This window comes from Oncorhynchus tshawytscha, linkage group LG11 (genome assembly GCF_018296145.1).
Source record: "Oncorhynchus tshawytscha isolate Ot180627B linkage group LG11, Otsh_v2.0, whole genome shotgun sequence".
Taxonomy (NCBI): Eukaryota; Metazoa; Chordata; class Actinopteri; order Salmoniformes; family Salmonidae; genus Oncorhynchus; species Oncorhynchus tshawytscha.
The window spans coordinates 11,969,926-11,982,370 of record NC_056439.1 but is presented as its reverse complement, the minus strand read 5'-3'; the positions used below and the strand labels follow the sequence as shown (position 1 = coordinate 11,982,370).

At 41.3% G+C, this 12,445-nt stretch overlaps 2 protein-coding genes across 10 annotated transcripts in view; both read left to right on the top strand.

Annotated features, from left to right (window-relative positions):
• The window catches only part of LOC112262416 (meiotic nuclear division protein 1 homolog), a 35,264-nt gene extending 29,174 nt beyond the window's left edge, over window positions 1-6,090 (top strand). The window contains exons 6-7 of the mRNA XM_042329782.1: window positions 3,643-3,687; window positions 4,718-6,090. Of these exons, the coding sequence (XP_042185716.1) occupies window positions 3,643-3,687; window positions 4,718-4,810 (138 nt within the window). The 3' untranslated portion in view covers window positions 4,811-6,090. The remainder of the gene's footprint in view (window positions 1-3,642; window positions 3,688-4,717) is intronic.
• Window positions 6,091-7,594: 1,504 nt separating this feature from the next.
• Window positions 7,595-12,445, top strand: part of LOC112261429 (transmembrane protein 131-like) — a 99,055-nt gene continuing 94,204 nt past the window's right edge. For 3 of the 9 annotated variants that reach the window (XM_024436733.2, XM_024436734.2, XM_024436732.2), the window contains exons 1-2: window positions 7,598-7,921; window positions 8,810-8,880. In XM_024436733.2, the coding sequence (XP_024292501.2) occupies window positions 7,798-7,921; window positions 8,810-8,880 (195 nt within the window). In that variant the 5' untranslated portion in view covers window positions 7,598-7,797. Of the gene's footprint in view, window positions 7,922-7,948; window positions 8,681-8,809; window positions 8,881-12,445 lie in introns of those variants that run through there. The other 6 variants (XM_024436738.2, XM_024436735.2, XM_024436736.2 and 3 more) reach the window with 5 other exon arrangements.

Here is a 12,445-nt window from a genome sequence, read left to right as displayed (position 1 = left end):
TTAGGGACTTCCTGTCAAACCAGGAAGAGAAAGGCTTCTATATGTGAATGGCTGCAGTGCGGTTATTTTAAGTTCAGGCGGACAGATTGCTCCGCCAAAATAGCATAAGGCGTGTCCCTTTGGTTGAGGAGTGGGCCTAGCATATTCATCATTGAAAATTATGGCAAAAAAATATACTAGTTCAGTACACACAGTGTAACTTCCAGAGTGAGACTAACTTATTTTATTAAAATGTTTTATTTAACCTTTTATTTAACTAGGCAAGTCAGTTAAGAACAAATTCTTATTTTACAATGACGGCCAAACCCTCCCCTAACCCGGACGACGCTGGGCCAATTGTGCGCCGCCCTTTGGGATTCCCAATCACAGCCGGTTGTGATACAGCCCGGGATCGAACCAGGGTCTGTAGTGATGCCTCTAGCACTGAGATGCAGTGCCTAGGCCGCTGCGCCACACAGGAGTCAAACTTATATCCTGCATGTGGTTCTTCAATTGACCCAAAAATTGACCCTTTGCTGTCAAAGGCAACATGACTCAGAAAAGCACGGAGTTTTATTGTATTATAATAAACAAAAAGATAAACGCAACATGTAAAGTGTTGGTCCCATGTTTCATGAGCTTAAATAAAAAATCCCAGACATTTTCCATAAGCACAAAAGGCTGATTTCTCTCAAATTTTGTGCACAAATTTGTTTACATCCCTGTTAGTGAGCATTTCTCCTATGCCAAGATATTCCATCCACAACAGCATGTTCACTACACAGGTGCACCTTGTGCTGGGGACAATAAAAGGCCACTCTAAAATGTGCATCTTTGTCACACAACACAATGCCACAGATACCTAAAGTTGAGGGAGCGTGCAATTGGCATGCAGGAATGTCCACCAGAGCTGTTGCCAGAATTTGGTTAATTTCTCTACCTTAAGCCTCCTCCAACGTTGTTTTAGAGAATTTGGCAGTACGTCCAACCAGCCTCACAGCCACAGACCACATGTAACCACACCAGCCCAGGACCTTCACGTGCGGCTTCTTCACCTGGGGAATTGTCTGAGACCAGCCACCCAGACAGCTGATGAAGCTGTGGGTTTGCACAACCAAATAATTTCTGGAATAAAGTGTCAGAAAGCATCTTGGGAAGCTCACCTGCGTGCTTGTCGTCCTCACCAGAGTCTTGACCTGACTGCATTTTGACGTAGTAACAGACTTGAGTGGGCAAATGCTCACTGTGCGTGTGTGGGCAAATGCTCACTGGCATGCTGAAGAAGTGTTCTCTTCAGCGTTTCAACTTTACCGGGCAGACCGAGATCCTGAGGCCCATTGTTGTGCTATTCATCCGCCACCTTCACCGCATGTTTCAGCATGATAATGCCCCATGTTGCAAAGATCTGTACACAGTTCCTGGAAGCTGAAAATGTCCCAGTACTTCCATGGCCTGCATACTCACCAGACATGTCACCCATGTGAGCATGTTTGGGATGCTCTGGATTGCAGTGTACGACAGCGTGTTCCAGTTCCCGCTAATATCCAGCAACTTCACACAGTCATTGAAGAGCAGTGGCACAACATTCCACAGACCACAATCAACAGCCTGCTCAATTCTATGTGAAGGAGATGTCGTGCTGCATGAGGCAAATGGTGGTCACACCAGATACTGACTGGTTTTCTGATCCACACCCCTATTTAAGGTATCTGTGACTAACAGATGCATATCTGTATTCCCAGTCACGTGAAATCCATAGGTTAGAGACCATTTATTTAAATTGTCTGATATGAACTGTAAGTCTGTAATATCTTTGTTGCGTTTTATCGTTTTGTTCAGTGTAGGTAAAACTCTGAGCAGATTTACTTTTAAAAGCCTGTGTCAGTCAACACTCATGTCCATTTTTAACCTGAATTTCAGTTTTTTTAAGCTCAACTAGCTTCAGCAGTTTTAAATTGATCTACACTGCTGCTCGTCTTAACTTGCCATCCTTTTAGCAGCATCGGAGACATCAAGGATCGGTAAACAACTCCCTTCTAAAGCACAGCAACTCTTGTCGTTATTGCCAGGGACAACATTTGCACACAGGCGCTATGGATATACTGTAAGTCCGCAATGGATGTTTAATCTTGGTTATAAATTCAGGGTTTAGTGTTAAGACTGACGTGAGTGCTTTGTTTGGTGTCTAAGAGCTATGATAGCGTGGTGCTTTGTAGAAGAATAGAGTTCAGTTAAAGTTGGCCCTTGTCTTTCAGCTTCAATCAGATTGCTTAAGTAAAATGTTTAAACAAAAATCCTAGACCAGCATCAAAACTGTGTGGACATAAACCTTGACTTATGCTTACTTATATTATACATTTTATGCTTACTTAAACACTTGATCATTTCAAGCTTTTATTTCTTTGCACATAACTTTTTCTTGTAAATTTGAGTTGCCAGTGAAATCCATTTGAGGGGAAGTGGAATTTGCAATTCAAAGTGCGGCCTCTGAAATGTCAAGTTTGTTCCCCAAAACCAGTTTTTTTTTAGTATCCTCTCTCTCTTACATGAGAATCACTTGTAAACTCATTTTACCATTTCCCACACAGCCTTTGTGATTAAACCTGTGTAAGTACGTTGACTTGGACATAGTTACTGTTATGTATTCTTTGGTCGCAATGGGTTTGGTTAATTAGTTGTAGTTTTAAGAGAGTGAAACGGTATAGCTCTATCATTTTTCCTGATTGAGCTGTATTGAGTTCTTCTTTGTGGACATAGGCCTGTGCATGACAAAACAAAAAAGGCCACAAATGACATTTTATTTCATTCAGATGACTCTGTTGTGTTTTGTTTCTACAGCAATAGCTACAAATCAAGTTACCCTCTGCCTCTACTTGCTGATCCGAAGCAAGATTTCCTTTCATCTAATATCATCATCGGTGTTGAAAATCGGATCCAGGAACCGCTCCTTTGAGGGCATCTTTTCCCTGGAGACGGAGGTGTTACTTGGCTTCCAGCGACGAATGCGGCTTTGGCCAAGCTTATGCCCCTCTGCCAAGAAATTAGGGCCCCAGCGCTACACTCTCTCCTCAACGCTAGGTAGCATGTTACACTGACATAGCAGATTGACCTGCCATCTCCGCCGCGGCTATTCATAAAAGGCTGTAATGGATGGCGCACACAGGGTAACTCTCACTTTGGAATTGAAAGTGGTTGGAGTGCGCTCAACGTGATGGTTTGGGCTTGTAAAGCGGTGTCGGGGCTGGGGTGTCGGACTGTGATTTCTCTGGTCAGAGCATTGAAAAAGAAACGCACTCCAAAGCATAATGTACTGTCGAGGTAAAGGACTCGACGTAAAACTGGCACTGTAGTGGTTATGTAGTAGTGTATAAACGTACCTTTTTTGTTTCCTGTAGTCAAGTGATATGTACAAATGTTTCCACTAAATGCATCAACTATTTCTGATGAAAGACTGAGGCTGGTTCTCAGACCCAGATTACTCCAGGACTAAAATGCATGCTCAAAGTCCTTTCCAGATACATTTGCCATTAAGGCCAGGACTAGGCACTGGGTCAGGGATACCGGCCATCAATGTCTGATTTTGTTTTTGGTCTTTGTCTAACATTTGCAGACAGTTGCATAAGTACAGTAACTATGTGTTGATGGTAGGTTTGTGTCTTGCAGGAAAGTCCAATGTCACAGCTAAAGAGGCAGTGTCCAGATGGACAGGTAAGTCAACTGAAAGACAAACCTGACTAACACACACACGAACAGGCCACCAGACTGTATGGACATTACACTGGGTTGGATGATTCAACATGGTGTAGGCAAAGGCCCCACACATTCACCATTACTGGCCATTTTCACACACACACACACACGTTTTCTTCCCCTGACCTTTTTTTTGAGTCGTGTAGGAAAAGGCACATCCATTACAAAGTGGTATTTCTCTGGGAATCCCATTCTGTGATGACAAAGCTTTTTTTTTGTTGCCTTCACTGAAAACACAGTACCTACTAACTAACTAACTGCAGCCCTAAGCACTCCCCATTGTGGCCCATGTAAACTCCCAGCATACCCTGCACAGGCTCCCTGTGGACCACGTGACCCCGGCAGTAACCTGGGGTGACCAGTGACCTCAGGGTGATTATGGTCGTGGGGAGGGACTACAGGGAGTTAGGGGCTACTAGGTGGAGTTTAGTGAGGAGCAGGGTTAGTATTTACATACCAATTATCGTGTTGCAGTGGATAACTCGCCTTTAATTTACGGCCTTTCACACTGGGTGAACACACAGGCTTTCCCTCTCACTATCGCGCACACACACACCCCAGGGATCACACCACCACCACCCACTCTGTAAATAGTGACATTGCATGACGTTAGCGAGTGAATGTTATCCGGCCTGGGTTTATTGTTAAGCCTGACAAGTCACTTAAAGGTGCAATTAGACCTATCCATTGATCCCATGGAGTGAAAGTGCTCTGCTAACCTTCTCATAAAGGATCAACTTTTACTCACAACAAATCTATTTGGTAACATTGACATCAGAATTGTTTAAATGTGACTTAAATTATTTTTGTTCTGTTTGAATAATGCGACGCATCGGAGTGAGAACACAACAATATGCGGTGATCCAATTCTTCTAATTTGACTTTTGTGAGTCAAATTAATTTCAGTCAGTTTTGAACGAATGAGATGAGTAAGAAACATGAGTTGTTTAATAAAGTAGTTTTCTAATCATTGAATTTTTGTCTCCAGATAACGTCTTTGCCATCAAGTCGTGGGCCAAGAGGAATTTTGGTTTCGATGACGGACACATCGATAAAGCCTTCGGGATACCTGAAGACTTAGATTACATGGACTGACTGCATGATCTGTAATTTCTATTAATTGTTTTTGTTAATTGAGTGACCGCCATTGCACACATTGCAACGCAAGTGAGACATGTTACTTAAATCCACTCAGGCAAGCCCCTCAAAAACAGCCTTGTGCTTTTCGTAGTTGACTTGGAGCAGCTTCCATTTTGGCGCTCGCTCATGGCCCTCGCAGGTGCAAATGCTGCTTCTGTGGCACTTGAGAAGGCGCTGTGCCCTGTAAATGTGCTTTATAGTTTCGTGGCTCTGTAGACTCGAGACAGGAGTTCAGGTTTTGTTGTTTAAAACATGATGGATGATTTGTTTGAATGGAGAGGTGAATGACCGGTAACATTTCAAAGTCTTTGTGTTATATTTTCAAAGCTGTTGTCTTTCCACAGGCCTACATGTACCTTAATTGATTTCATATGCCTTGAATTTACAAGCAACAGGGTGAATGCATCACCTTTCATTTTCTGTCAACTGGAATGTGGCGAAAACCTCTCAAACATAAAGGGCAGCACTTTTCTATTGTACTCCGGGATTTATTCCAACGTGGTAAGAGCAGAAGGGGTATTGTAGTTGTGATTGGTTCAGAATTATTTTTGTGCTTTTGCTGACTTTAAGTTTAGAATGTTTTTGTCAAACTACACAAACAATGGGTAGAATTGCTGTGCTCATGGCGTTGACTCCAGATGCCATTATACTATTAGGGGTGAAATGTCAACCCATTTGTTCAAAATTAAAGTATCCACACAGATCATACCCACCTCTTCACCTTGTTCAAACTGTACATGGATTGTCACTGCAATTATTTACTGCTGTAACCTTGTGCATGTTCTTCAAAATGTTCAATGTATTCCTAATTCCATGCTCCCATTATAGCAGATTCAGCATTATTGTACATAGGGAAAGGGGGCCATCTAGTCAGTTGTAAAACTGAATGCATTCTTCTGAAAACTGTCTTCCGCATTTAACCAAATACCTCTGAATCAGAGGCGTGTAGGGGGTGGCTTTATTGACATCCATGTAATCAGTGCCTGGGGAGAGGTTGTTGTGGGAGGTTAATTGCCGTGCTCAGGGGCAGAACGGTAGATTGTTACCATGGCGGCTCTTGAGATTTGATCCAGCAACCTTTTGATTACCAGCTAGGCTCCTGCCGCCCAGTAGGACCTGCTGCTACAAATATACTAATACTTTAATGAACAAAAATATAAACGCAACATGTAAAGTGTTACTTACATGAGCTGAAATAAAAGATCCCAGAAATGTTCCATACACATAAAAAGCTTATTTCCCTCCAATTTTGTGCATAAATTTGTTGACATCCCTCTGTGTGCATTTCTCCTTTGCTAAGATAATCCATCCACCTGACAGGTGTGGCATATCAAGAAGCTGATTAAACAGCATGATCATTGCAAAAGTACACCTTGTGCTGGGGACAATAAAATGGCACTCTAAAATGTGTAGTTTTGTCACACAACACAATGCCACAGATGTCTCGTGTTTTGAGGGAGCGTGCAATTGGTATGCTGACTGAGAATGTCCACCAGAGCTGTTGCCAGTGAATTTAATGTTCATATCTCTACCATAAGCTGCCTCCAATGTCGCTTTAGATAATTTGGCAGTACGTCCAACTGACCTCACAACCGCAGACCATGTGTAACCACGCCAGCCCAGGACCTCCACCCGGGGGATCGTCTGAGACGAGCCAACTGGACAACTGATGAAACAGGAGTATTTCTGTATGTAATAAAGCCCTTTTGTGGAGAAAAAAATAATTCAGATTGGGTGGGCCTATGCGCGCCTACGCCCACCCATTGCTGCACACCTGCCCAAGTCATGTGAAATCCATAGATTAGGTGCCTAATGACTATTTAAATTGACTGTTTCCTTAAATTAACTAACTCAGTAAAATTATTGCATGTTCCATTTACTTTTGTTCAGTACACTTTACCTGAACCCAGTGGGCAAATATTATTTCAAGCATGACATACCTAGTCTAAACATGTTAAGCCTAAACGTTTGAACAATGACACCCACCACGGAGAGTATGTGTGATATTTGTGTGTGAACCTGCTTAGCCTGTCCATTCTGATGCATGAGGTTGACCTGAATGTTTGCACCAAAAAAAACTGTTCACCCTTGGAGCAGTTGTGTCCCACGTGTACTTAATTTACATATAGGCTATTGACTTTTATGTATGCAACTAATTGTCTACCAACCATTGTTGCTAACCTAACACTGGCCTACAGCACATGGCCTGTTTCAATGTTGAACTTGAATACCAATGTCCTTTATAACTCTAGTAACTAGCTAGTATTTGATAAAGTGCAAGAAATGTGAATGGGTTCTCATGGCATAATTTGAGTTTGCAGGAACTTCAGATGTTCTAGCACTATGGATATGGCAGTTTGATTATTCTATATGGGAACCACATGATGGAATCTCCCTTAACCTTTGGAGTGATGACGTTATTGACTTTGTTCGTGATACTTTGATTGGCACAATGTTTTTCAACCTCAGTAGTAGTTGGGTAGTATTGGCAATTTAAAAACATTGGGTCCTCAAGCACATCATCAGAACCTAGATTTGCTTTGGGTTGACCGCATGACAGTTGTTTGCCAGCGCGGAGAAGCAAAAAAAAAAAACGAAATAGAATGTTTCCCACAAACTTTGTTCTCTGCAAGATTTACTTGCGCATAGGACTGGCCACGCGATATTCCCATGAGTTTTTATAATTTGTTGCGTTTAGTTCGTCATGTTCTGGTCAGCCTCATTGTGCCAAAATCAGCCAACGGAGGCAGGCAGATGAATGCAACCGCTTGGCTGTAGTCGGCGCATACTTTCCACACACACAGCGAGAAAGAGGGCGAGGGTTGAGGAACGGAACAGAACAGAACAGGGTGGGAGGGTTTGCGAGACGGGAGAGAAAGAGAAAAGCCAAGCGTAGCACAAGGCAGGCTGCTAGATGAACAGGGTAGCATGGCGGGGGTACGGGAGTTCCAACAAGGCAGCCGCTGTCACAGAACAACGTGGATTAATGTTATACTCGGAATTCTACCGCTACTTTTGCCCTGCGTACAGCATGGAGGGGCTCAATTACAAGGTCTGGAGAAGTACATTTTCCCCCCATCAATAATTAAACACCCATTGCGAAAATGTCGGCGAGAACTGCCCGTAACGTAACAGCTAACGTTACTGAGTTGACAGTGAAGACAAGTCGCTGTGCGAAAACGGGAACGCTATTGCAACCATCGTATTGTGGATTAAAAACGATAGTGTCGAATATGTTGGATGTATGCAGACATGTAGCTAACGTTATTCACTTATAAGGGCTAAGACTTATTTTATTTATTTTATTTTTATATATATCAGTGGCCAGCTTCCTGTGCTGGTTCATGCAAGCTATAACGTTGTTTCAGTGAAGTGTCGCGTTTACAGTAGCTAGCTAACTTAGCTACAATGGAACTTCGTTTAATTATTGTTAGCTAGCCGAATGCCATTGCTTTGACTGTGTTTTAAATGTTTCCATTTATTGATTGTTATACATGTATAGCTCGGCTTTTATAAACGTTAAAGCTATGTGTTTACAAGCTAACCTAAAACCAAGCTAGCCAGTTAATAATAATAATAATTTGGCGGGTGCTTATTGGCCTATTTAACACATGTACATGTGTATTAATACGAATGTGTGAATTGACAATGCGATATCTTGCATATCCCAACTCTCCCTGAGACACCCTCGGGGAGTGGGATCACGGACAGTTGAATACACACCTTTGTCAGTCATGCATTTGCCCAAGTTTATGCTAAACGTTGACAAACAACCGTTTGCGCTGTCCACGCTCCACGGTAATACACTGGGGTAAAGATTTTTTTATCTAGACATGATTTCTTTAACCGCTATCTGATGTGTTTGACAGCGAGTTTCTTGTTCTTGTTCTTTCAAGCTTTTCGTTGTTTACCTATTTCCCCCTCTCTTCCTCCCACCAAGCCCTGAGTCAAATGTCCAGCGTGGTCGAGGTTTGGCAAGCTGAGGATGCTGACCCAGTAGTCCCGACTCAGGTAAATTCAGTACCCAATTTATTGAGCTGGCATAAACCTTAGTTGCAGATGACATAAAGACAGCCAGCCATTTACACTACAGTTCAAAAGTTTGGGGTCACTTAGAAATGTCCTTGTTTTTGAAAGAAAAGCACATTTTTGTCCATTAAAATAACATAAAATTAATAAGAAATAAAGTGTAGACATAGTTGATGTTGTAAATTACTATTGTTGCTGGAAACAGCTGATTTTTAATGGAATATCTGCATAGGTGTACAGAGGCCCATTATCAGCAACCATCACTCCTGTGCAAAACACCAGTCTCAACTTCAACTGAAGAGGTGACTCTGGAATGCTGGCCTTCTAGGCAGGGTTCCTCTGTCCAGTGTCTGTGTTCTTTTGCCCATCTTAATTTTTTTATTGGTCAGTTTGAGATATTTATTTTTCTTTGCAACTCTGCCTAGAAGGCCAGCATCCCAGAGTCACCTCTTCACTGTTGACATTGAGACGGGTGTTTTATGGGTACTATTTAATGAACCTGCCAATTGAGGACTTGTTTGTTTCTCAAACTAGACACTAATGTACTTGTCCTCTTGCTCAGTTGTGCACCGGGGCCTCCCACTCTTCCTATTCTGGTTAGATTCAGTTTGCGCTGTTCTGTGAAGGGAGTAGTACACAACGTTGTATGAGATCTTCAGTTTATTGTCATTTTCTCACATGGAATAGCCTTCATTTCTCAGAACAAGAATAGACTGATGAATTTCCCCCCCAAAATGTTTTGTTTCTGGCCATTTCGAGCCTGTAATCAAACCCACAAATGCTGATGCTCCAGATACTCAACTAGTCTAAAGAAGGCCAGTTTTATTGCTTCTTTAATCAGGACAAATTGTTTTCAGCTGTGCTAACATAATTGCAAAAGGGTTTTCTAATGATCAATTCGCCTTTTAAAATGATAAACTTGGATAAGCTAACACAACGTGCCATTGGAACACAGGAGTGATGGTTGCTGATAATTGGCCTCTGTACGCCTATGTAGATATTCCATTTTTTTTATTTTTAAATCAGCCGTTTCCAGCTACAATAATCACTTACTACATTCAAAGTCTACACTTTATTTCTGATCAATTTAATGTTATTTAAATGGACCAAAAAATGTGCTTTTCTTTAAAAAACAAGGACATTTCTTAGTGACACCAAACTTTTGAACGGTAGTGAAAATTTCTTCACACAAAGCCCACCACCTGCATGGGTATATCACCCTGTTGTTTGGCTACCGTTTGGACCTGCCTTGGAGCGCAATCATATCAAGGAGATTAGTTTGCTGCTGCTACATTGTATCACATTTGTGTATTCTCTAATTCGTCAAACTGTTCATTGTTGTTATATTTTGTGAAGTCAGCTAAATGTGTTTCTGTTTGAAACGTGAGGATTTATGGTTGAAGCGAGGAGTCCAAATGGAGGCGGGAAGAACTTGCCAAGGATACCTGGCATGTGGCCTGCCCTGTTACTTGTCTGAAGTGTGCAATAAGAGTGTGTCCATGAACAGCAGAGCAAAGCCCTGTCTGAAATATCTACATTTCATACATAACACATTTTATTTAGCGGAATAGAAGCCCGTGAAATGCTTGTTTAAGGGCGTGTCTGACAAATATGATTTAATTTGAACTCCATCTCATACATATCTAGCATTACTATGCTACAGAGAAAATAACCTAGCTATTCAAATCAATGAAGTTGGCTAAATAGATGCAAATATGATTTAATTTGCCTGCATTACTGGCACTATGATGCAATAGTTTCATGATGACACCTCACAAACTTCCCAAATTTCAAGTAATGAGTTGTGTCAGTGCTGCGATGTGCTTTGCATTTTGGCCAAGTCTGCATTGTATGCTGCGGCTGTTATGTTTGACTAGTTATGTAATCCAGGAACACACTACAGTTTTTGTTTTACTGATTGTCAGTGAAGCTATGACGGACTGTCACATTAATACCTGCAGACAACAGAGGCTTCTTTTAATTTAAACTAGGATAAAATATATTTGAAAAGCTTTCAAATATCTGGTCGTTTAGGTTGTGTACACCTCTTGACAGTTGGCACAGAACTGAAACATTATGCTTTCATTTGTTTGATGGGAAGTATAATTTGACTAGTTCCATTTTTATGTAGAAATTGTGTCCATTTCAGAGCCTTACCCCTGGCATATAATATCACTTAAATTGGACCGTTTTTTTGGGGGGGGGGTTGTATTCCCACCAAAAAAAGGATGTGTACTGGGCATCACAATTTACTTAGGTGTACATCTGGTCAGTGCAAAGGGGAACCAAGTTCATTCTGCCAGGCTTGCAAATTATTGGGACCTGTTGATAGCAAGTTAAAGTTACTGACCGAATGCTGAAATTGTTTACATTCCTCAGTATTTGTCAGGCTCAGGTAGGCAGGGCTGTGCTGTGAATGGACTAGCTGTGTCTCAGGTTTATGGGAAATGTTTGCAGTGATTTCTTACGTAATCTGCCTGCACTTGGCTGTGTTCACCTAAGCAAAACGTTTCTTATTAAATAAGTCCAAGTAGTCCTTCCCTATTTCAGTTTATTTTCTTCCGTTTGGTGCCTAATGTACACAGTCCAGGTTTAAGTTTGTTGTTGTTGGGTGGAAGATGTTAGCAGCTCACTGAGGTGATTCGGTGCAAAGATATTACGACTTGTTTTAGCCACGCCACAAAAGAACACTCCCTCTGTTTAGCATAACTGGTTGATCTTGGTGTCGACAATTACAATGGAATAGTCAAATAGATTTTTTTTATCAGGATGGTTGTTCAACCAATTCTGTGCATTTTGAGGAGTGCAACTTGGTCCCAAAAAATAGATTTCACATAATTGTAACATTGTCATAAAGAGCACGTGTTTAACTTAATTTACACGTTTTCCCATCTCAAGAGGTTAAATAAATGACTAGTCAGTGCCTATTATGTGCCAAATAAAGTTACATGGTTGACTGTAACAGGGTTGATGATTTCATCTTAAATCAGCCAGAAATCCCCTTGTGATGTGGAATGGAAGCGTGTTGTATGCAACAGGGAGTGGCAATTGAATGCAAGCTTCAAACATTTTTAATTGTTAAAACAATTCCAGCCTCTATGGGTATCAGGGTTGACGTGTTGTGTTATGCTCGACACGGTCAGTTTTCAACCAGAAAATGGCCAAAAAGAGTAGAAACAGCTTAACTGTTAAACATTATACTTTTAATTTAAAAAAAATTTTTTTCCAATAAAAGACATTGACATTCCTTGTACTGTTGAATGGATGGCACATTTTAGAGGACAAAACAAAACTTAACTCACACACAAAATAAAATTTAGGTGCTGCACTCAAATCAAAAATAAATATTGAGTGGAGTGCAGCACAGAGAAGCAGCAGATTATCAACCCAGTTATGAAGCGGGACGAGACTATTTATCCAGTATCGGCTGACATATTTTGTGAAACATTGGACTTCTATTGGAGGTATTGTATCAAATCTTTTCCATATGCATTACATTCCCTAAATCCCCTAACCACATTTCAAAGGTAGGTGCAGTCTCCAATTT